This window comes from Heliangelus exortis, chromosome 14 (assembly GCF_036169615.1).
Source record: "Heliangelus exortis chromosome 14, bHelExo1.hap1, whole genome shotgun sequence".
NCBI classification, from domain to species: domain Eukaryota; kingdom Metazoa; phylum Chordata; class Aves; order Apodiformes; family Trochilidae; genus Heliangelus; species Heliangelus exortis.
Window position 1 is genome coordinate 4,903,949 of NC_092435.1, and position 24,790 is coordinate 4,928,738.

The following is a 24,790-nucleotide window of genomic DNA, read 5'->3' on the forward strand; positions in this document are numbered from 1 at the left end:
AAAAGGGAAGCTTCTTTCTTGCAGAGCCAAAACTTTGAAGGGCCTGCTTCATGCACCATAACTTGAGCTGCTACATCTTTAATACCAACTAATTTGGTCTGGAGACTGAACTGTGCAATATGTTACCACCATGCCCCTGAAAAAGGCAAAAGAACAAAAATATGCTATCAGAATTCTATGGAGACCTTTATTCTTCAGGTCAGTGTGCCAAATACTCAAACAAGTGAAGTTACTGAGGTTGGTTGTGGAAGGCTGTTCCAAGTGTTTTGGCATTTGTCTATTTTGACATAGCCATATCTAAAGGATTCAGTTACAGCTTCCTGATGGATCTTTTATGTTTGGATTATGTAATGGAAATTCAGGTATAAGAAATCTCTTGATGGGAAAAAAGTGAACCATTATAAGGGAGAAATCATGGGTTGTTTTAACTGAGCACTAGATAGATAGAGATAAAGCACTAGACAATTTATTTTGTCATTGTAAGTTTGACAGGAAAAGGGTGAAAGGCTGCTATTTGGGATGCAGGAGATGATAAAAACCAGTCCCTTTATAGCTCATCTGCAGACAGTGCAGGTCTGCTTCCACTGCTGAGTCACTGGAAATCCCAGGGTGAGGTTTTTTCACCAGTCTGGGATCTCATTTCTCTCCCTCCCCCGTGGAGGTCACAGATAAGTGGGGATAGAGGAGTATTCTCCCTTTCTGGAACCACAGGACAGGGACAAAGATGGAAATCCCAGCTGGGATGCCAAGAACAGCCTGATTGAGTCACTTGAAAATTTTTGCTTTAACAAATATGAAACCACTCAGTTACACTTCAGCTATTGGCATTTGGTGGGTTTTGCCTAAATTTAAAATGGGGAGTGGATTTCTACAAAAGGAAATGACAAAGTAAGTGTGGGTTTCTGCATTTTGCAACTTTCTGAATAGACCAGTTGGAACATTTCCTTCTTCCTCAGGTTTTTGAAATACTGCCCAAGAACTAACATGCATTTCATCATTGCAAAATGTGCAGCTCTGTCTGTGTGGATGTAATCTGTCTTGTTTAAAGGTCACCCAAACGAGCCTCTTGTGCCTCTGTCTTGGAAACAGAAAACACTGAAGTTTTTTGTGATTACACTGTACATGTAACTGTACATGTTACACATACATTCCAGCTGTTACTGTATTGCTGTAGTTAAAACTGTATGGTATTCCTGTGGGGACATATCCTTTGTGTCTAAGAGGAATTTTGCATGAGAGGCTGTTCACTGGATCTGAGTGATCTGAGAGGACGAGGGGCTATGGTTTAAAACTTGAAGAGTGGATATTTATATTAGATATTAGGAGGAAATTCTTTACTATGAGGGTGGTGAGACACTGAACAGGTTGCCTAGGGAAGTTTTAGATGCCTCTAAAGTGTTGAAGTGTTGAAGGATGGGGTCTTGAGCAACCTGATCTAGTGGGAGGTGTCCCTGCCCATGGCAGGGGGGTTGGAACTGGCTGATCTTTAAGGTCCCTTCCAGCCCAAGCCATTCCATATGATCCTCTTTTTCTGATCTTTTGCTGTCTTACAGGATTCCTCATCTCTGTGCTCCCAGAAGGGTGGTGTGATAAAGCAAGGCTGGCTGCACAAAGCAAACGTGAATAGCACAATCACTGTTACTATGAAGGTGAGTTTAATCCAGCATTCTGTAGAGTATCCCAAAGTGGACTGGAAAACCCAGCCTGGTAACAGCTGTTGACCCTTTCCACCTTCAAATGTAAGACTAATGCACTTCAAATCATGACAGGAGAGATGAACAAAAAAGGCTGTGTTCTGTTAAACCTATATTAAACCTAATCTATTAAAAATTGTTTTCTGAATAAGCAGCTGGGGCCCAGAACAGGAAAGGGATTTAAATAACTGAAACAGCTGCCCTGCAAAGAAGATTTTCTGAATTGATAGTTTCCTTGCTGCTAGGAAATATGTATGGGTGCCAGCTCTGAACTGAAATTACAAGTCTTTGTTCTAAAAGGAGGGGTGATATCACTGAGGAGATGGAGCAATGCTGACCCAGAAGCAACAGCTGCATCGCCTCCTATTCTCTGCCGTGCATAATCCAGCATGACATTGCTTAGGTTTGGAACTGGGAGGTTTTTAATATCTCCACTCCAGGTTTTTGCTGGGGTAGTAAGCCTGTCTGTTGTTCCACCACACAGCTGCCCTGTCACAGCACAGAAAGAATATTAGGGAGTGCTAGGAGTTTTCACATGTCTGATCCAAATTCTTGTGAAGAATTGCTTTGTAATTCTGACTGAGGACTTTATCACAAAGGCTCTGGAAATACCTGCTCTAGGAATCTTCAAGCAGTGTGCTGATCTAAATTTACTGTGCAGTGTAACTTTGAGATAAATGAATCTGGAGCCAGCTGAGAGACAGCTGGAAGCGTGGGGCTTTGTTTTAGGTGGGCAAACCTGTAATAACAAGGACATTAAAATTAAAGAAGTTGACAAAATATCTCTTTACAAAAACAAGTCATACTCAAAGGGGTGAATGTGCAACACCAGGATCAACTGTGTTTCTTCTTAGGGTATTTTCTTAATAGCAGGAGAGCAGATACTGAAACTGAGACTGGTTTGTGATCTGCAGCAGCCTGAATGCTTGTGCTAGCAAGACTTTGTTCTTTTGCAGGTATTCAAGAGGAGGTATTTCTACCTGTCACAACTCACAGATGGCTCCTATATTCTTAATTCCTACAAAGATGAGAAAATTTCAAAAGAATCCAAAGGCTGTATTTTCTTGGATGCCTGCAATGATGTTGTTCAGGTAGGTGTGCTTCCTGCATGGCCATGCTTGAGCTTACACATTGCTAGATCCAAGACAGATACACTCTACCAAGGTCTGTGTCATCAAGGAGTAAAGGCATGAGTTTACAAACCAACCCAGAGCTGGTTTGCCCTGTCTGCCAATCTGATTAAAAGGCAGGCAAGGAGTTTTGTGAGTGCCATACTTTGGGCCAGGAAGACAGCAAGTGGAAGAACTGCTATCAGAGTAACGTGGAAGCATTTCATCATTACCTCATCTGCTGTATCCCTGCACTGTCCATCTCTTTTATCTGGTTTTCGTAGGTCAGATGCCTTCCAAAACATCCCAAACAATCAATCCAGTAAGTAATTGGTGTGACTTAGTCTTGGACACCTTCCTCCTCTGTTTGCTGCTCACAGCAGCTATTTGTTTCTTAAGTTACTTCCCAAGATGTCCATTCAAACATACAGCCCTTTGGGGCTAATGACCTGAAAAGGGCTTATAATGTTTTAGGAACGGGTATTTGTCCAGGGCTTAAACCTGGGTTTGCTTTGTTATGCCAAGAGTGAAGCAGAGCAGGGGATTGCTGCTGGGCCTTCTGCTGTTGCTGTCTCTGCAGAAGCTTCCAGCACCAAGTGTGGTGGAACTGGTACAAGTGCAGCTCGAGTTACTCTGGGGATTTGCTTCAGCATGGCTGAGTCAGAGCTGGGGGCTTCCATTTATCTTTCTGAACACTATAAAAGCAGTAGTGTGCATGCCTTGGTGATGCACAGATTCTACTTCCCAAGTTTCACCAGATTTGCCTTGGCTTCTCATTGGAAAGTGTTGTCTAAAGCCAGCAGAACTCAGGAAAATTCCATTGAACCATTTGCTTTTAAGGTAGCACTTAGATGCCTCTAAGTGTCCTGGAGTGCAGCATTACTTATGGTGTCAGAGAAATGCAGTTCCTGGTTTCTCTGGGTAAATCTCAAAGGTACACTGATGTAAGGAGGTTGTTTCTGTTCCTCAGTGCAGTGGCTGTGACTCAGTATGGGGTTCTTACACCCTCAGAGTAGCTGGCAGCTGTGGAGCTGTGTGCTGCTTGGGCACAGTGGTTACTGCAGGAGAGATGCTGTGTCAGGGGGGAGGCTTGACTTGTTAGGTGATTTTTTTCCCTGTCATGTTATTTCAGTTCAGGACCCCCACGGCAGATACTGTGCTGAGTCACTGAGGAAAATGTAATGGAAATCTTGCTCTTTCTCTTTGGTTCAGTGTCCTAAAATGCGCCGTTATGCGTTTGAACTCAAGACAATAGACAAGTACAGTCACTATCTGGCAGCTGAAACAGAGCAAGAGATGGAAGAGTGGCTGGTAACTCTGAGAAAGATCATACAGAGCAACACTGAGAGTTTGGTGCAAGAAAAGAAAGATACTGTGGAATCTGTGCAAGGTCAGTTCATAAATAAACATCTACCTTCTCCCTTCTCCAGCAGGATGCAAGCAATGTGCCTGATGTGACTATATATATATATATATATATACACATACACACTCATATACACTTTATATGTGTGTGTATATATATGCATACACACATATGTATATACTTTTCTCTCTGGATTAATATCAAGAATTGTGGCTGACATATGATATCATGCAAAAGGGCTGAGTATTATGTTGACAATGGTCTGAGGAATAAAAGTGGAGGGAAACATGAGCCATCCCCATGGAAAAATTTCAAGACTCCTGGAAAATTGGCTCTATGCTGAAGTTCTCCTTTGGAAAAACCTAGCAGGCTGTAACAGTACACTCTGGTACTAGTAATATATGGAAAAATATTACTCCCAAAGTGTGGAAAAATCTCCATAAACTCTGCTATTGTAAGCAAATATTGCAGGAGGCTTTCTGGCACAGTGGTGTTTTTGCAGTTGTTTTGAACATCTGTTTTTTGTGTCCCTGCAGATGATGAATCAAGCACGCAGGGAAAATCAGAGAATATCCTGGAGAGCCTAGAGAGAAGCATGCATCCAGAACTGATGAAGGTACCATGTTTGCAGAGGTCACTCCCAGCCCATAGCTAGTTCTCTCCACCATCTCTATAAAAGGAGTTTTCCACACTCTGTGTCTTCAGCTCTGGGGGAGCTGGCCAGGATGCTGCAAATGATGGTGGGGTCCCTGTTATCTGCTTGTGTCATGGATGGAGCTGCATGGTCTGAGGCTGCTTGCTCCTTTCCAAGTGTGGGATCCCTAAGGAAGAACCAGAGCAAACGAAGGGACATTGGGGTCAGTACTGCTCAGCCCTGCTCAGCAAGGGTGACTGTCCTGGCTGGGAGAACAGTTGGCCAGTTAAATGGCAGCTGCCTCCTGTATGATCCAGAGTGTGGCTGCCTGCTTCTGTCTGCTTTCTCATTTGGCAGAATGTCATAGTTTAACCTCATCTGACAAGTAAGCACCACACAGCTACTGACTTCCCCACAGTGGGTGGAGGGCAGAGAATTGGAAGGGGTAAAGTGAGAAAACTAGTGGGTTGAGATAAGAACAGTGTATTAACTGAAATAAAATATTAACAGTAATAATAATAAATTGTAATAAAAATGGGAACGACAACTTATCAAATGTATCTGCCCTGTCTCATGAGAGCAAAAGCTCACTGGTAACACAGGAGCATCATCTAAGCATATTGCATCATTAGGCTGGTGGTGTAATTTAGAGGTGATCTGTTTACAGAGATTTGCTTTTGTGGGACAGATTTACTCCTACAAAATTCTTCCCTAAGTCTCCTAAATTTAATTTGAGGTTGGATATTAGGAACAAATTATTCACTGAGGGGGTTACCAGGCTCTGGAACAGCCCGCCCAGGGAACTGGTTCAATCACTATCCCTGGAAGTGTTTTAAAGACATGTAGGTGTGGTGCTTAGAGATGTGGATTAGTGGTGAACCTGACAGTTAGACTTGATGATCTTAAAGGTCTTTTCTGACCTAAATGAGCCTATGATTCTCAAGAGAAAGAAATAAAACCCAAACAAGTGATGGCAAATGAAAACAATTGTGGTGAGCAGTAGTGCCCCTGACAGTCTTTCCCCTATTTTTGTTGCTAAGCATGACATCTCATGGTGTGGAATATCCCTTTGGTCAGCTGGGGTCAGCTGTCCCAGCTGTGTCCCCTCCTGACTTCTTCTGCACCCCCAGCCTGCTTGCTGGTGAGGTGCTGTACGAAGCAGAAAGGTCCTTGATGCTGTGTAAGCACTGCTCAGCAGAAATGAAAATATCCCTGGTTTATCAGTGCTGTTTCCAAATGAAACCCAAAGCATAGACAATACCAGCTACTATGAGGAAACTCTGCCCCAGCCAAAACCAGCACACAGAGCCACAACAGCAGAGGAGCCTTGCAACAGCTCACCTGTCACAAAGCAAAACCAAAAAGATTATTTCCTCTCTTTCCAAATAGTATTTGCCTCTGCATGGGCAGGCAGTAATTGCAGTGCTTTCCTTTATCCTAGTACGGAAGAGAAACAGATCAGCTGAACAAACTAAGCAGAAATGATGGAAGACAAAACCTCTTTTCTTTTGACCCAGAAGTCCAGGTAAATATCACTATGTTTGCAAATGTGAGGTTTATTATCTGTGCCGTGTCTTCCCTGTTCCCTTGCCATGGGCACAGCATTCTCCTCCAGACAGGATGGAGAATTTTTTGGTGGCCTGGAGAACAGAAATGTGCAGCCCATGGCCCTGTCAGTGGGAGCTGAACAAGATGTCACAGCTTAGGTAACACCTTAAACTAAGGGAAGACTGACAGCAGCCCCACAGATGGCCTTCATCCAGCTTTGCTGGCTTTTGTGTGATGCATCTTGATGTTGTTGGATTTCAAACCCATCATCTGGGCCCCTGGAGGTTTCCCATGGTTGCAGAGGCAGTAGAAGTGGTATTGCAAGGAAACCCATAATGCTGCATGGGCTCAGCATGTCTGGAGCAGGGAACAGTGATAGATGTGGCAGGGGTTTACAGGGAGAGTCTCAGTCTTCAGGAAGTTTTCACATATAGGGGATGTACAGGAAAAACGTCCCAGGCTGTTCTCATCCACTGGTGTAGGGGTTCATTGACTCTTGGCTTGTTTTCTTCTCTGCTTTGACTTCTTTGCTGAGCTCTCTGCCAGGGTGCAGGCATGGGATTTCAGTGCAATGAGCTGCATTTGCTAACACAATTTTAGTTGTTCCAAGTTATTTCATAGTTTATGGTTTTCCTGGCATGCTTTGACTTCTTCACACAGGTGAAGAAGAACAAAGAAATACAATCAGTCTTTAAAAGATTCAGTTGTACAAAGTGAGCCTTTCTCTTGACACTTTTTAAGGTCTTTAAAAGGAAGAAGATAACCCTCCAGGAGGTTGGTTTGGTTTGGTTTTTTTAAGAGAAGCTTTGAGAAGCTTTCTATTTAGATAATAAATGTGAGGCATCTAAGTTATCATTCCTACCTTATCAAATGGTTAAGTTGAATTCACTGCCTCTCTACCCAGGGCTCATAATTCTGCTGTGGGTCAATCAGATTTGCTATAACATGGGGCATTCCAAATCACTGTCCCAGTGCATGCTTGTATTCTGGTGCTAAGGAAAATGGGAGCAGGAGCACCTGCCTCTCATGTACTGTCCTCATTGAAAGGAAATAGGGGAGACAATGGGAAGAGTTTCCCAGAATCAGATTAACAGTTGCAGCCTATTTTGCTGAAGTTACTTGATCAGCAGAAATCAGTGCCCTAAGTTTGGCACGTGAGTTTCCACCCAGGGGAAGATTTTTAGGCTGTGCCACATGATTGCACAAATACGTGTTGGTATTTAGAGGTGTTTGGTAGCTCTGTGTGCCCAGTGCCCTGTACCATGGCTATGATGAAGGCTGAAGGTCCATATCTGCCTGGGGGTGTTTTGGTTACATACATCTCTGCTCTCCAAGAAGGGTGGATGTTGAGGCACAGACCACACATGGGTGTTCTGGGTTAGGAAGGATGCAATTATCATCTGGATTGTTTGGATTTCCCAGCCAGCTTTGCAGACATTCTGTGTTGTTTCTGACCATGCCCGTTGTAGCTGTGCATCTGCAACTGCCTTCCACTGTGAGATGTTGTTCACAATCCCAACAGCATGTGCCTCTCTCTGTTTCAGGCACAGAGACCATCTCTTAAACTAGTCAAATCTTCAAAATGGAAGAGCCTTTTCTGAGTGTAACGACGGCTTATGTTCCACTTTCTTCCCCAAGCTCTAAATGGTGTTTGGGAAGATCCCCAGGGTTACAGCAAAGCAGGAAGGAACTGAAATCACACTGAGGTTTAGTTTTCTGTGCTCTACGAAGTAGATTGCTAAAAATTGACACATCCCTATGAACTCATGTCTTGAATACATTTGTGTAACATCACCAAATAGCACTCATTTGTGAATGTATTATACCTTCTGTAACACTTACAACCAATACTATCTTAATTTTTTTTTTTTAATGTGATCCTTTGATGTTATTCAGGGGTTACTTTTCTTTTTTAATGAGACCAGATTTGTTTGTTTGTGTGCTGTCTAGAGGCTGGACTTCTCGGGGATTGAGCCAGAGGTGAAGCCATTTGAGGAAAAGTGCAGCAGGCGCTTCTTGGTGTGCTGCCAGGACTTCTCCCTCAACCTTCTGGCTCAGCTCAGTGACAGGTCGGAAGGAGGACCCACTAATGTAAGGATTGGCACATCCTGCTTTGTCTGCTTGCTTCCCCTCGGCCAGAAGAATGCTCAGTAGATTAATCTGGTTGGATGAAAACATCCTATTTTGCCATGAGCTTCAACAGGAGCTGGGCAAGTGGTGGCTGCTGGCCCAGGGTCATGGCAGGATTTATACACCTTGGTATTTTGGTGTCCCAAAACTGTCTGGGGACAGGTTCTGTCCTGACATGACTTAACCTGACAGAAACTGGGACTGCTGGGAGACCAGCAGTTCAGAGGCATAGGGAATAGGAAGCATGTGTCTGCCATTTTCTGGGTTCCTGTTAAAGTCTTGTAGGTAAATGACTAAACTCCATCTCCAAACCCCTCACTGCTGTATTTTATTTCATTTCATTTCCCCTAATGGCAAGGGATTTCCCTCTTCTGAAACCTCCTTCTGACTCCCAGCCTAACTGTATTCCCAGCCACTCTATTATATGCATTTGTTACTGTGCCAAAGTTGTGCTTTAGCCTAAAAATCTCTTGCCTGTGCTTTCTGAGGCCCTGATGTCTGTAGACAGCTATTACTTCTCTCCTCAGCCTTTGTTTTGCCAGGCTGCAGACTGCTGCAGTCTTTCCTCCCAAAGCACAATATTATTGTCATGTCCTGCATTTGCTCTGGCTGGAGTTACCCCTTGATGTGAGGGTGCCAGAGCAGCAGCATGGGAGGCAGCAGCTCTGGCACTGCCTCATCTCTGCTGATAGTAACTTCTCTGATGCTTCTTAGAAATGCAAAGGCTTTTTTTGTGTGACTTCATATTGGCAGCTCACAGCTAGTACATCATGCTCGCTCTTCTTGGTAACTTCCAGCAGATGAATGTGTGGCTTATAGCAAAGATTTTTGTTACTTTATTCAGGCCTGGAGTCAGACCTAATAAGCACATTTTTAATGTTGATGCCTCCAAGTTATGCTGTAATGTCCTGGACACACTACAGTCTTATTTTCAGGCCTTCACTTTTATCTTTACAGGGACACATGCCTGCCAAGGTTTTTGAAGTAAAAATACATGGAATTGTTACCTTGTACTGTCAGGGACAATATCTACAAACAAACTTGCAGATTCCATGCAGTTCCTCAGCAGAATTAACCTTGTATCTGAACTCTCCTGAATGGGAGGGCCAACTTCTGTCTTGCCTGACCTGTAGCAGCTGAAGAACATTTTGAGTGTCTTGCAGAGCTGATTGATTTTGGACAATAAGTGGTGTCGTCTTTAGCAAGTGAACATGAACATTCTTAAGCAGATTTTTTTATTGCTAAGGATAAGCAGCTCTAACTGATGGATTAGGGTCATCTTTTCTTCCTGACTTCATAGTTTACCATTTATCCTATGAGATCCCTATGAATTTAATTCTTTAAAACCATTAATGGTTTTAAAGTAGCTTTGTTAAAATTGACTCAATCAAAATGCAAGGAGATGCAGGAAAAAATGGTTTTATATATTATAAAGCAAATATGCATGGATTGTCTGTAAGAATTCTTTAAAATGCTGGAGTACAAAAGTAAAAGGGCAAAGAGATGCAGCTGGAAAACTGAGTGGGCATGGCAATAGATATTGATACTCTTGAGCCTGTACCATGAATTTTTTTTGACACATACATTCAATCAAATTTCCAGGTTGAGCCTTTTTTCCTAAGCTTGGCATTATTTGACCTGAAAAATAATTGCAAGATCTCAGCTGACTTCCACGTGGACTTGAACCCTCCTTCTGTCCGTGAGATGCTGCTGGATAACTCTGCCTCTGGAGCAGAGGCCACCAGGGGATGCTCACCAGGAGAGAGCCTTGTGCATGGGGTCCCAGAGTCTTGCCTGCGCTACATAAAACGGGTGAAGATCTGACTTTTTTTCATTCTGTACATTTGCCAAGGCTGTGGCCATTCAGTGTGTTGGGACCCCCAGAGCTATGGGGTTTTGGTTTTGGTCAGCATCTCAAGCCAGTTGCCACTTTGGGCTCCCTGGCAGCAGTAGGCTAAAATCCAAGTAGAGTTTTTCAAGACTTGACCGTGCTCAGGGCTTGTGAGCCCCCATTTCCCATCCACAGCAGCAACCAGAGCAGGGGCTGTGTGGGCTGTGGGGAGGGAGAGCAAGATGACTGTGGCCAAACCCAGGTAGGGTATCCTGTTCTCTGACAGCCTGCCATCTGTCTATTGCAGGGGGTCTTCTCCGTGACCAACCCACATGTGGAGATCTTCCTTGTTGCCCGTGTGGAGAAAGTGCTGCAGGGCAGCATTACTCACTGTGCTGAGCCATACATCAAAAGCTCAGACCCTGGGAAGGTACTGGATGGGGCCATGGGAGTATCTGCTAAGGACACTGCCTGCTGCTGCAGGAAGTAGTGTGGTCTGAAACATGGGTTAATACTGATGCTCTTTAGCTTCTTCCTGGCAAATACTGTTTCTTCAATCATTTTGTTACTTGCACTGTTCCCAGACTGGCTTCAACTGGGCTGTCCTGGGAGAGTTGGTTCCTTCCCCTGGAAAGGGAGGTAGTGGATTTTTAGGGGCAGGGTGACCTTCTCCTGTTCCACTTCAACAAGGCAAAGCCTGGACTGGAAGCAAGAAAGTGGGATACTTAGTGCTGCACGCAGCATCTTGGGCTGGTCCTAGTTTGCTCCCACTGGGAACAGTGATGTTTTAGTAGCAGCAGAACACAGGTGTCACTTTTTATTACGCTCACCCTGTCTCTATCTTGCCCCATGCAGAGTATTATATGGGGGAGCTTATGGAAAGGGCAGTCAGGGAGCAGCCCTGGTGCTGGCAGCATCAGTCTCTGCATCCCAGAGGAGCTGATGCTGCCTTGCTGCAGCCAGTCCCTGGAAAATCAATGTATGGAACACCTGCTATGTGATTCCCTTGGCACACTTTGTAAACTTGTACAGGATAAGCCAATTACAATCAGTTTTGGAAAAGAAACTAACACCCTTTGTTAAACAAGATATTAATATCCATACAGCTTAATGCAGAATCAAGAGTTTTAGAGTGACTGAGCCTACAACATCTTTGCTATTGCTTTGCAAAACTGGTAAATGTGCATGGTGGTGTGAAGTGGCACAAAAGTAATAAATGTGTGTGGTGTGAGGTGACAGGGATGTCTCCCAGCTGCTTAGTTTGGTGGCTGCTGTGTCCCTGGGGAGCTGTGCCTTGGGGAGTACAAACTTTCTTCTCCCCAGAGATTTGCAGCTCTCCTTCTTTACTCCTTTTCCAGGGCAGCATGGAAGCTGTGGCACACAGTAACTTCTCTTGTGTTTTGCAGGCTGCCCAGAAGGTCCATAAGGTGGCCAAGCAGGTGTGCAGCCGTCTGGGACAGTACAGAATGCCCTTTGGCTGGGCTGCCAGGTTGGTCCCCTCAGACTGGGCTTTGGCCATGCTGGGATCTGCTGTGACTTACCCAGGATGGGCTCTGAGCAAACAGGCAAAAGGCCAAGTGACTGAAGTCAGTGAAGTAGCTGAGGGCAGAATCTGTCCCTAATTCCCAAGGCAGAATGGGGATTGGTCTGAAATGCTCTATCTAGATTTAGAAACAAAATATTAAAATGTAAACAGTGCTGGGAAGGCAGTAACCTTCCTGCTGACCTGTAGCTACTGCTCTCAGGGCAGAAAATTTCTTTTACTGTCCCATGCTAGTCCAGAAACTGGGGCAGAAATTCCCTCCTGGCACCATCCATTGCCAGGGACAGGATGGGTCCTCCTGGCTTGGTGGTGTCAATCATCTAGGGTTTGTCTCCTGTTTTGGACTGCTTTAATTTCTGTTCTTGGAAATGAAGATATTGCAGATACAATTCTTGGGAATGGAGATAGTGATCCCATTCCCTTGCTGTTCATTTACTGGGACTGCTAAAGTACATCAGTGCTAACTCTCTTAAACCTCACATCAGAGGTTTATTTCTCTGCCCCTGCCTCCTATTGCTAAATTCTGTGGGGGGCTCTACAACCCTGAAACAGTTTCATTGTGGGTTTCAGAGCAATGCATTTGCCCAGAAAGGGAGTATGGATGCTTTAGTGTTGTTCATGTGCACACACACCTGCAGCCTTTATATTCAAGGACAAAGATGCCAGTATTCATCCAGGACAGAATCCAGTCTCTTGCTCTGGGTTCAGGAGGAAGCTGATACATGTCCCGAGACTGGTCTTCAGTGCTCACTCATTTTTTAGGAAGATTTCCATGCTCTAACCCCATGTGCAACTAGGGAGATACTTCACCAGTTGGTGTTACTGGGAGGGAATTGAAGGGCATTTGTGATTGTGGACCAGGCTTGGAGCTGGGCTGGTTGTGTACTTCTCTCCTGGCTGGTGAGAAGGTAGAAAGGTGATGTCCCATCCATTTTTATGTGACACAGGGGATTGCAGTCTGGGGTCTGAGCATCATGTCAGGATGTGAGCAAGTCACAGGCCAGGGAACCTCTTGCCTGGTAAAATTCCCTTCTGCCTGACTTGTCAAAGGCTATTTGCCAATATTTAAGAATTGTGTCTCTTCTTTTCTGCAGACCAGTTTTCAAAGACTCCCAGGGCACTCTTGATGCTGAAGGGAAATTCTCACCTCTGTACAAGCAAGACAGCAGCAAACTCTCAAATGAAGATATGCTGAAGCTTTTAGCAGAGTATAAGAAGTAAGTGGAAGAGGCTGAGCAAGCTTTTTAATATACATTTTTAAACAGTTAAGCATAAGCATGAGTTAACAATTTCTAAAATACTCAGAGGGTAACAAAAAGCCCTGCTGATGTGCTCAGCAGTGGAGCTTTTAGCGTTCATACTTTGTTCTTTTCTCCCTAATGCAGACCAGAGAAGACAAAACTACAGGTCATTCCAGCCCAGTTGAATATTGTCATCAAAGACATTCCACTAGACTTCACAAGTAAGGATCTTGGATCTTAAAATAAATCCTTATGGTTCTAGCCTTAGGATTTAATTCGTCTATGAGGAATTTTTCTGTTTCATTAACAAGAGTATTTTGGTTCTACAATAAGAACTTAGTAATTCAGCACATCCACTGACTTGTGAGTCATTCTGATAGATTTGGTGGGGGGATGTCATCTAAGTGCAGAGGTCTACCTAATGGGTACAACTCCTTTGCAGTTTGGCTGTCACATTCTAAATCTAAAGGAAGCCTTTACCCTACCTTCCTTACCATTTGCCTTCCTTTACCATTATTAGTACATCAATCTTGTATAACACTTTTGATCCATAACACCAGAGGGCTTCAAAACCATGGTCAGTGTGGTTCCTCTCTTTGAATGCAAAGTAACTGATGCAAGGAAAGGGCTTGTGATGTGTTCAGTGTCACTCCATGAGCCTTTGGTAGCTCATGTTCTGTAGTCTAGTTCTGTCCAAAAGGCTTCTCCAGGAGATGAAATTCTTTTTTTTTTCTTTGAAAGGCCATCACCTGAAATGCAGTCTCCCTCATGGTACATGTGAGTCCCACTGAATTAGGTGGAGCTTGTGCTCTGGTATTTGGAGGCAGGGTAACCATCAGAACTCTTTGTGAAGCAGAGAGTGGAAAAGGGCTGATGCAGTAGGACTGATGAACTAGGCTGAGATATCAGCCTTAAGTCATCATCTCAGCAGCATGTTTGCTTCAGTGAGGTGACATTGTCATGATTTATAAAACAGCACTTCAGTGGAATTCCTGGAAGTCTCAAGGTACAAGCCTGGGCAGTGCATCTGTTCCTGCCCAGGCATGGGTCAGTCACAAGACCCCTTGACTTTGCCCAAAACTAGAGAAAAGTGTCATTTCTGCAGTCCTCACTGGCAAGGAGAGCAAAGCCCCATGGTGCCTCTTACACCTGTCTTGTCTCAGTACTGCTAATGCACTTGGCTACCAGAGTTACTGCATGGGCAAGGGGAGAATTTTCCCTTTGTTGTTTCAGCAGCACTGGGCCAAGTCCTGCTGCCTGGTCAGCATGCACAACCCTCTAATGTGAAGATTCTCTAGAGCAATGGCAGAGTTTCAGACCCATGAAACACCTTTCACATAAGCTGTACTTCCCATATTTGTGGGATATGCACTTATCCAAGCTTTCTGTGTCTTTTAGATTGTGTCACAGCTTCCTATATTCCTATAAAGCCTTTTGAAAAGAGCTGTGAGGACATTGCAGTTGAAGTGGAGGAATTTGTGCCAGAAGTTGCAAAGTACTGTTACCCCTTCACAGTCTACAAAAACCACCTCTACGTCTACCCCTTGCATCTGAAGTATGAGAACCAGAAGGTGTTTGCAAAGGTGAGCACAGGCAGACCCAGCATGACCCACAGGTCAGGTGATGCTGCTGACCTGTAGCAGTTGCTGATCATCATGTTCTCCCTATTTCAGGCAAGGAATATTGCTGTCTGTGTGGAGTTCAGGGATTCAGATGAAGCTGATGCCAGGCCATTAAAGGTGGGTACCTGTTAGTGGGGCTGCCATTTGCTCTCTGGCTGGTGCTGGCCAGGCTGAGCAGGACAATAGGAAGGCACAGAGTTTCCATGCTTGCTGTTTTCATGTGGCTGGCTAACTTTTGGTCACAGCAGCCCTGAATTCAGCTCTTTGTTTGTGTTTCCAGTGTATATATGGCAAACCTGGAGGCCATCTCCTGACCACAAATGCCTACGCTGCCGTGCTGCATCACAACCAGAGTCCAGAGTTCTACGATGAGGTAAAAATGAAATAGTGGGAAACAGCAGATTTTTCCTGGATGCTACAAAGCCAAGGGACTTTTAGGGATACCTCTTTTTCCTGGGCTGGGTGAAGTAAAAGTAATCACCAGCTGTTTGCCTCAGTAGAAGTGCTCAGCAAAGCCAGAGACTCTGCCAGTTTGTGTTCTGCTGTCTTTACTGTCACGCTCTGTGCACTCCAATCACACACCCTCATTAATAAGTAATATGCAAATGTGATGAAAACATTAGCCAGGAGGTATTTAAGATGGGTAAGAATGTGTTTTGTGTAACTGCATAGGGCATGTTATTTGTGAATTAAAATAGAACTTAAGATATTACTCCACAATTAAAAATACAGTCTTATCTATCATGATATCATTTTAGATTAAAATTGAGCTTCCAATTCACCTCCATCAAAAGCATCATTTGCTTTTCACCTTCTATCATGTCAGCTGTGAAATTAATACAAAGGCAACATCGAAAAAACAGGACACCGTTGAAACTCAAGGTATGTTCACTGCTTCTGCTATTTCTGTTGGAGTGCAAGAGTCCCAAATACAACATGTAGTGACATGAAAAAAAAATGTATTAAAATACTAGCCTACTTGAATTTCCTTTTTTTTTTCTTTTTTTTTTTTTTTTTTTTTTTTTTTGAGAATAACCTCATAAGTCTAAACTGGAATAAAACACAACGTTTTAAGTGTGTACAAAAGTTCAGATTTTTGCTGTTATCTGATAGCTATTGCTGTGTGTTCCTGACTTGAATTGCATGAAAGGGATGTTGTCAGTCAAATCACCAACAAAAACTTGACAGGTGATCAGGGCCTTGGGGGCTGGTCCTGCCAACATGAGGTGTGTGTAAGATGGGTCCCGCTGGTTGGAAAACCCCTCTGTTCAGCCAGGCTTCAGATGGCTTGAGGATCTTCATCATGGTGCAAAACCATGGCTCACGCTCGATTTCTGCCCCTCAGACCCACTCCTGATCTTGGTTGTGCTGAGCCTGAAGTTTGCGCACTAAGTCATGAGGCAAAAGATATTTTAACAAGGCTGAAACATATTTTAACAAGGCTGTCATGGTCAATCCCGACCTCACTGAAGCCGCTTGCACAACTTCAAGTCTGATCTTTGGGTGATCTTTGGGTGAGATATGGCTGGTTTTGGAGCTTGAGCTAAACATGTATTGCTGTGTGTCTGCTAACTCTGGTCACTGGTTGCCCCCACAGTGGGATACGCTTGGATCCCGTTGCTGAAGGATGGGAGGATTGTCACCCTGGAGCGGCATTTGCTGGTTTCATCCAACCTCCCACCTGGCTACCTGGCTCTCGGGGACACAGAGGCACGAAGGGTAAGGAAGCCAAATCAAAATGGACTCAAACATAAAGGGAAGAGAAAAGCTGGGCTTTTGGGACCACTGGAAGTTCTGGGCTTCTGTTGGTGCTCTGCTCAGCTGGAGAGATCCCCACTGCAGGGCAGCCCCCAAAGCTTAAGGGAGTCGAGACACTTTTAATTCCACTTTTTATCATGATATAGGTTGTAGGGAATATGTGGCAGGCTGGACTGGGCCATTCCACATGGTGCAGAGCAGGAGAATGGGAATGTGCTCTCTGTGCATGTTCTCTGCATGGGTCTGCAGTTAGGTCAAAGGTGTTTATGCTGGGGTTGAGTCTGTCCTTCCACTCCAGCCCATACCTTCTGACCAGATGCCAAAGCCAAACTCTCACTGCAGTCTGAAACCCAGTTCTTGAAATTTCTTGAATGCTGTCTGTTCACAGCAGCCCAGCGTGGATGCAAAGTGGGTGGATGGAGCAAAGCCATTGTTTAAAATCAGAATCCATTTGGACTCGACTGTTTACACCCAGGTAAGTTGAGCACCTCAGTCCTAAAGACTTTCAACACAAGTGCAGAGGAAGCAATTGCTGTGTCTCTACAGCTGCTGTGCTGTAGGTGCTGTGGGAAAGAGGTGCCTGTGTTTGCAGAGCAGCTCTGAGGTACTTCTGGGATTACTTGCAGGCCTCTGTTCCTTTGTCTGGATTTGATGAGAGAGATGTGTGAGTGAATGAGCCTGAGGAGAGGCTGTTTTCTTGGCCAATTGCTCTCTAATGGAAAGGACCAAGGAGAAGTTTAAGTAAATGAGCTGCTTGTGTTGCAAAAGAGAGAACTGGTGGAAGTGGGAGTTTTCTTCAAATATTAGACTGTTTATTAGGTTTAGAAAGTTCTGTTTAGCACTGGGAGGAGTGCAATAGTTCCATTCCCCACTGAATTACATTCCCAGTTGCTTTTCAGGGTTAAATAACTCAATAATTAAACCTAACCTTGGAGGGGGAGGATGAGGACTGGGAAGGAGGGTCTGGCTCAGACAGTGGGAGGTTGATGAGGTGGATGCTGAGGTGGTCTCGCAGAGTCACAGCTGGGAAAGGAGAGCTCCTGCTTCTCCAGCCCAGTGTTGGACAGGGTTTTTGCCTCAGGGTAATGCAGCCACAGGAGAATTTTAACAGTGCTGACCATTTTGTGCTTGATCTTGAGATTGGTTGAGTGCAGGGGATGGCAGGGTAAGTTTGAGAAAGCAGGGAGCAGTACTGTAGTCCTGGGAGATGTCAAGAGTGCCACTGGTAGTGACATGGTGCTTGCTAGGGACGTGGGGCTCTGCAGCAGGTATGCCAGCAGATTTTTGGGTGTAAGCTGCAGAGTAGGAGCTGACTAATATTGAGGCTGCTGCATTGAACTTGTTTTTCTTCTCTTCCAGGACATGCACTTGCACAAATTCTTCCAGTACTGCCAGCTGGTTCAGGCAGGAGCCAAGGATGTCCCAGGAGAGCTGGTTAAATACATAAAGGTGAACAGTGCTTGCCAGTGGGCTTTGTGTTTTTACAGACCATCAGTAAATACCCAGAGCCCTGCCCTGTAGGAACACACATTTGCTGCAGTGCTGGGACCAGTGTATTGTGCAGTATCCTTACTTTTGCAGTATCCTTACTTTTGCATACTGACACAACTGTGTGCTGCTTCCAGCTGCTTTTCATAGCAGTTAAAGCAAGTACTCAGTATCTCCCAGCCATGCTCATGAAAAATCCTCCTCCTGGTGGGCTCCCACACTCCTCCCCCACTGCCCTAGATCTGATTCAGACCTTTTAAACTGTAGCATAACTCCTTGTTTTCAGGATTATCCATTCAAAACAGGAGTTTTTTTTCAGGCTGAAAAAGATCTGCGAGATTTTCAGTCAGCTGAATTTGAGTTGAATTTGGCTGCAGATGCCCTCTGACACACACCCAGTTTTTTGGCAAGCACTGCAGCATGAGTAAGGGTCTCAGAGCAGCTCCAGCAAAGGCTTCTGCAGGGAATATGTTTCTTGGCTGTTTGCTGTCCGTGTTTCCTTCCATACCACCTGTTTTTGAGAGTACTGCCATAGCAACAGCTTCCACTGGGGGGTTTTATCATCACAAAGTTACTGGACATATTTCAGATGACTTATGCATACTTCAATAATTTGAAATAATGGTAGGTTTTGAAGCCAAGCACTAAAAGAAGAGTTCTTAGTTGTGAGCATTTTGTCAAGGGGCTGGGTAGGTCCCAGTCCTGCCCAGCCACAGTGACCTTGCTGTGACCTGCAGACAGGGCAATATTTACATGCCAAACACAAGTAAGGGCTTCTTACCAGCAATACCTTAATAATTTCAGTACTGTAAGTTAATTTGCGGATTTGAGAAGCTTTCATTAGGTTTGGAGGTTTGAAAACTGAAAATGAAGTGCACTGTCTTTCCTAGAGTTGTGTTGTGAGATTCAGGCAAAAGAGATTCTTTGAGGTGGATGGGAGGCTGTATACACCAAATGATCTTGACCTTCACCAAGTCATTTAAATCCCATTTCCAATAGCAACCTATGCCATCAGTTTTCCATGCTCCAAAGGCACTTGTTGAAAATGGAACGTGGTCACTTCAAAAAAACTGCAGCAAGTAATAATGAGAAGAGTCAGGAACATAACTTCAGCCTTAAATTCTGAATTATTGTGGTCCAATCATAGCACATGACCTCTAGTTAAGTCATATCTGCCTGGAAACATCTGATAGGAGGACTAATACTGCCATGAGTTGATTTATGTAGCTCCCTGAAGGCATCCAGCTGCCATCTGTCAGCTGGAAGGAAGGCAGTAAACACTGCCATGAGTCCAAGTTCTGTCCTCTGGCACAACCCTGAAGCATTTGCCTGTCCTATTGCCACAGAAATGTCTGTGGATTATAAATATTTTACATCTGCAAAATGTTGAACTAAAAGTTGTCTGTGTTTTGAACATTTGTTTTAGTGTTTGCACGCCATGGAGATCCAAGTAATGATTCAGTTTCTACCTGTAATTCTTACACAACTATTTAGAGTCCTTACAAATGTGACCCAGGAAGATGAAGTAGCTGTCAACTGCACCATGTGAGTGTCTGGTAAACCACCCATTTTTTTTTTTCAGTTACAAATGCAAAGCCACAAACTACAGTGCAAAGCAGGGTGTGGTTTCCCCGTACAAGGTGCTAAATGATGGCATTGCCTGTCCCCTGCTGCTTGCTCCCATGCTGTGAAACTCCAGCTGCTGACTTCTGCTGGGTGGCATGGGGCAGTGTGGGGCCCTTGTCCTGGGAGCTGCATAAGGGTAAATGCAGTATTTTAAAGCTACTACTTTTGTTTTTCAAAAGAAAAAGGGTTTGCTGGTGGGGATGGCTCTGGGACATGAGTTATTGGGGTGTCAAAAGGCTCCAACGTGCTCAGACATCCCAGCTGCAGGCAGATGTTTCCCCAGAGTATTATCCCTGCACACCACTCCCCTGTGTCAGGAGAACTGCTAAAAATCCCTTGGTGCTGAGGGTGCTGGTTACCCCGGAGCAGTGGCCTCCACATCCGTGTTGTCTGTGAATGTACAACCAGAGGGCTGTGGTTTGAGCAGTGATGCTCACTCGATGCTCACTCCGGTGCCTGCAGCCCCAAGAGGGCAGCACCGACCCAGCGCCTGCTCCCCCCAGAACGTTTCTGCTGCTTGGAGGCTTCTGCAGGGCCCAAAGATAACAAAAGGTGCAAAAACACCTTTCTTGTCTAGCTCTGGCCATGACACTCCTCAACTCATAGATGCATTAAAGCATCCATCTTCCTCCCGTGGTTCTGCTTCTGTGAAGTGCTGCAGTGCAGCAGGGATGTTGGGGACACCCCATCCTGGAGATCTTTCTCTGATTACAGGAAGTACCCTACAACCATGTACCAAAAGCTTCTCGCTCCCATGAAACCAGAAGTCAGAGGCTGAGCCCTGGTCCCCCAGGGATGTGTGACCCAAGGCAGTCACAGCCCTGAACCTGCAGGTTGTGTGGATTTCTCCTGTGCAGAACACTGGAACCCCACTTGACTTGAATCACCAGAGGGCAAGGGAACAGGAGACCCTCACTATCTGCTGGGTGACCAGCTCCCACCTACACTTCCAGAGATTTTTTTTAAAAGCTTGGCCTGATGCTTCCCATTTTGTCAGTAGCTTTCTGTTTAATTACAACTGTTTTCTCATCCAGACTTTCAGAGTGGAATTTAGAACCCACTTTATCTGATAAATGGCTTGTAAACTTCTCCCTGTGGTTTGGCCTGCGGGGTCTGTGACAATGTGCACTGCTTTTTTGTTCCCTCTGGCTGGAGCTGGAATGCAAACCCCAATGTTGGCTGGGGAAACTGGGCACTTGCTGCCTTCATCAGCTGCCTGGAGTGCTTCCAGAGGGCTGGCATGTTCTCCAGGGTCAGCCTGTCCCCAGTGGGCTGCAAGGCAAGAGCCCAAAAATAATAGTGCTTGTAACAAGGAGCAAGGGAGGATACAGATGATGGAAATTCAGCAAAAAGTGTCTTCCAGAATGAATACATCCAGAGAGGCATCAGTATAACAACCACAGACAATTTTTCCCTGCTTCTCATCAGAGATTCTGTGGAATTTGGGTACTCATTTTGCAGACTTGGTGTGGTAGCATAGTTGTTAATTGTCACTGGCATTATCATTAGGAAAGGGCTCCCACTGAGGGCAGATTTAACATGTGATAAGATGTGGGGATGAACTTGTGGTGTGTACAGGAGGGGAAACTGGGCTTGCTCTCCATGTAGCCCATTCATAGATACAAAGAGAACTCTGCAGAGCAAATTAATTTAGTGGTTCTGGTTTTGACTTGCCTAACATCTGAGTGCTGTTCAGGTGGCGAGTGCCCACTGCAACATAAATTTAAGTTGTTGCAGACTTTAATCCTGGCATGCACAGAGGCCAAAGGACAGAATATGTCCCCTGCAGAGAGATGTTCCTCTTCAGCTCCTCACACAGGGAGACTTGGGCATTGAAGGTGGCTGATCTGGAGGGCACCTGGTCCTGCACCAAAGTGTAGAAGCAACTCTGGGTACCTCAGCTGTGAGGGGCTGTGCTGGGGCAAGGACAGTGCAGGCACAGGAGCTGTGAGGGGCTCTTAGCCTGCAAGTGCTGTCTCTCTGCAGACCAGGCTGTGCCAGCAGTGAGGCTTTGGGTGTTGAGCAGGATAAGACACAGGTAGTTCCTGCTTTCGTGAGCTGGAGGAACTGGTCCTTGCATTGTGTGCTGAACAGGAACCACATTTCTCCCCAGGGTTCTTCTGCACATCGTGTCCAAGTGCCATGAAGAAGGTCTGGACCACTACTTGCGCTCCTTCATAAAGGTCAGTCGTGCCATTCCAGCCTGCAGAGCTCCCTGCTGGGACCAGGCATACTTCTGACCCTGTTCCTCTTCCCTCAGTACGTCTTTCGAGCTGAGAAACCCAGTGTCACACAGGCGAAGATGACCCATGAAATCCTGGTCCTTTCCATGGCCACAATCTTGAAGCAGTCAGCAGATTTTCTAGCCATCAACAAGCTACTCAAGGTGAAGTACTGGCAATACTTGGCTGCCAAGGGTGGAAGGGAGAAAAAAATGGGGGTCTGGTATAAAGCTCAACAGTTTACCCATCCAGACCTACTGCAGGATCAAAGCTACCAGGGCACCTCCTTGCATCCATATCTTTGCAGTTCTCTCCTTAAAACAGAGATGAATTCTTGCAGGGAACCTGCAAGTTCATGGCAGCACACAGCAAAGGGCTTTTCATTTTGCAGCTTAGATCTGTTTTCTTCAGGCCACACATGAGGGGTGACTCAGTTAAGTCCGACTGAGTTTCTGCCTCTCTGGTCCTTTGTACCCCAGACTCTGCTGGTTTCTTGCAGGGTGTGTTGGGGTGCACAGGGGATGGCACTATGTCCACCACAAGACTGGCAGGGTTTCTGGAGGTAGCAAAGGCACACGTGCCAAGCTATCTGTGCAAGCACAGCTTTGCTTGCATTTGAAAATGAGTTCTCCCTCCCACACTGCTGCTTCCTCACATAGTCACAGAATCGAATGAGTCAAATGTGTTGAGAAAAATAATAGTATTCTTTGTTTACTCTAGTACTCGTGGTTTTTCTTTGAAGCACTGGCGAAGTCAATGGCAATGTACTTACTGGAAGAAAACAAAATCAAGGTAAAATGAGTTTGTTCATTGCTGCATTGCAGAGCTTTCACAAACTACTCCAAAAGTTTTTCTGAAAACCTGTGTAAGTCTTTATTTAAAAAAAGCCCTGTCAAGCTGAACATCTAGCCAGATTTTTTTTTTTTTCCCCCACTTTACTTTTACCTTTACTCTGCTTTACACTCTGAATAATAATTAAAAAACACCAGCTCTCCTTAGGGCTCATGAAGCCTCCTTTTCTGTTGCCAGCTACTGCAGTTCCAGTTGTCTTTGTTTTCTTTGTGCCGGTGTTTTATTAGGAAATAACATAACCAAATGCTAAAATGACCTTGTTCCTGCACTCAGTTGTCCCCAGCAGCACTGAGTGTAGAACATTCCTGTGTTTCCAGCTGCCCAGAGCCCAGCGATTCCCTGATTCCTACCAGCACGCTCTGCATTCCCTGCTGCTCGCCATCATCCCACACGTCACCATTCGATACAATGAAATTCCCGAGGAGTCCAGGAATGTCAACTTTAGCTTGGCTAACTTCCTGAAGGTCAGCAGTTTCTTGCCTTTTCCCAGGCTATTGTCAGGAAAAAAAAAAAAAAACAAACAACAAAAGAAAACAATTAGAAATAAGCAACAAGCAAAGAAATGGGTTTGTTTATCACCTCTTTGGTTTCCTCAGTGATGAAAACTCCAGAGGAAATAAGCTTTCCTAGGAAAGAAACTTCTGGTTTCCTAGAGAGACTGTGGGACTATATATGTTTTCCTATGTTTTTAGTCATGTCCAGTAACTGTTCAAAAGCTGAGAGGAAATATGTGTGCACTCGTTTAAAATATTTCTCTTGTCTACTGGAGACTTATGTGAGGTCATCCAAATAAATTCAGAGAAACAGTATCGAGTAGGTTTTGGGGAGCCAGCAGCAGCCCAGAGGGTCAGTTCTGGTTGCTGGCAGAACAGTAGTATGAAGATAATTTAGAATGATTGATTTTATTTTACATGATTGATCACCCGGTGCTATTTTTTTTCTCCAGCGTTGTTTGACCTTTATGGACAGAGGATTTGTTTTTAACTTGATAAATGATTACATTTCTGGATTCAGCCCAAAAGATCCCAAGGTGAGCTGTAGGTTTCTTGAAGGCTGGTTTACAGTTGTACATATCTACCTCAGTGTTGTACAGATCTATATCAGCTCTGTGGTGATTGTTCTGTCTGACTCCTTGAGGCCTTTTAGACACTCTTCCTGCAGAAGATCTCTGCCAGGGCTGAGAGTCTGTATGCAGCTAAGCTTTAAAATTATGTTAAGAGTCACAACTAAAGGAGAGTTCAGTTGACAGTCTGGATGAAAAGGTAAAGAAGTCCCAAGTAACAGCTGCAATGTACTGACACTTAGAGGAAACAAAAAAAATTTCCCAGTTACAACTGAATTTCATCAAATGCTATTTGATACAGCAAACACATTGAACTGGTAGCACGTGAGACAAACTGAAAGCATAGTTTGTGTTTGTCTTTTAATTTTTTCTTTTTCTTCCTCAGCTGCTGGTTGAATACAAGTTTGAATTTCTTCAAACCATTTGCAATCACGAGCACTACATTCCTCTGAATTTACCAATGACCTTTTCCAAACCCAAGCTTCAAAGAATTCAAGGTGAGTCCTTTCTCAAGAGACTGGCTAGAGAGCCAACAAAAAGTCTTGATGACTTCTGACCAGATGGAACTTGGTTTGGTGTCAAGAAAATTTATTTCCTGGTTAGCCTGATACACATTAACCTCTGGAAAAGTTGCTGTTCTGGCAGATTTACATAATTTTTCTGCAGAATGGTATGCAGTCATGTCAGTATTTCCTGTATAGCTTGCATAGGACTAACAGTATTTGAAAGAAACTGCTCCTGTTTTAGTAAATACACAAAGTGTAATCCTGTGTTGCCACAAGTATCTGCATCACCTCAGAAGCTGGGTGTGCCATCGATTGGTGCTGTAAGAATGGAGATACAGGAGAACAGATTGAACTCACTGCTCCACTATGAGCTCTCTTTGTGGCCACGAGGAGGTGATTTAAGTTATTTCTGCTTCCTTTTTGATCAAGAGTATAGCAGTGTGCAGTGCCTTCAAGCTTCTATTCAAACCTGGGCTGAAAGCAGCCAGTGGAGAACTTGAGCCCATGCCAATCTGCAGTGCATACCAAGGGCACAGGTACTGTGACAACACCACCTA

The 24,790-nt window shown here is 44.7% G+C and overlaps 1 protein-coding gene across 5 annotated transcripts in view; it reads left to right on the plus strand.

The window, feature by feature from the left end:
• DOCK11 (dedicator of cytokinesis 11) overlaps positions 1-24,790 on the plus strand; it is a 78,374-nt gene that overhangs the window by 19,402 nt on the left and 34,182 nt on the right. For 3 of the 5 annotated variants that reach the window (XM_071758269.1, XM_071758271.1, XM_071758272.1), the window contains exons 6-30: positions 1,554-1,649; positions 2,651-2,785; positions 4,016-4,193; positions 4,706-4,785; positions 6,245-6,328; positions 8,302-8,442; positions 10,084-10,293; positions 10,620-10,742; positions 11,719-11,801; positions 12,950-13,072; positions 13,241-13,317; positions 14,495-14,679; positions 14,770-14,835; positions 14,999-15,091; positions 15,477-15,600; positions 16,316-16,437; positions 16,865-16,951; positions 17,836-17,925; positions 19,391-19,509; positions 21,704-21,773; positions 21,851-21,976; positions 22,533-22,604; positions 22,982-23,128; positions 23,611-23,694; positions 24,113-24,224. In XM_071758269.1, the coding sequence (XP_071614370.1) occupies positions 1,554-1,649; positions 2,651-2,785; positions 4,016-4,193; positions 4,706-4,785; positions 6,245-6,328; positions 8,302-8,442; positions 10,084-10,293; positions 10,620-10,742; positions 11,719-11,801; positions 12,950-13,072; positions 13,241-13,317; positions 14,495-14,679; positions 14,770-14,835; positions 14,999-15,091; positions 15,477-15,600; positions 16,316-16,437; positions 16,865-16,951; positions 17,836-17,925; positions 19,391-19,509; positions 21,704-21,773; positions 21,851-21,976; positions 22,533-22,604; positions 22,982-23,128; positions 23,611-23,694; positions 24,113-24,224 (2,827 nt within the window). The remainder of the gene's footprint in view (positions 1-1,553; positions 1,650-2,650; positions 2,786-4,015; positions 4,194-4,705; positions 4,786-6,244; positions 6,329-8,301; positions 8,443-10,083; positions 10,294-10,619; positions 10,743-11,718; positions 11,802-12,949; positions 13,073-13,240; positions 13,318-14,494; positions 14,680-14,769; positions 14,836-14,998; positions 15,092-15,476; positions 15,601-16,315; positions 16,438-16,864; positions 16,952-17,835; positions 17,926-19,390; positions 19,510-21,703; positions 21,774-21,850; positions 21,977-22,532; positions 22,605-22,981; positions 23,129-23,610; positions 23,695-24,112; positions 24,225-24,790) is intronic. The other 2 variants (XM_071758268.1, XM_071758270.1) reach the window with 2 other exon arrangements.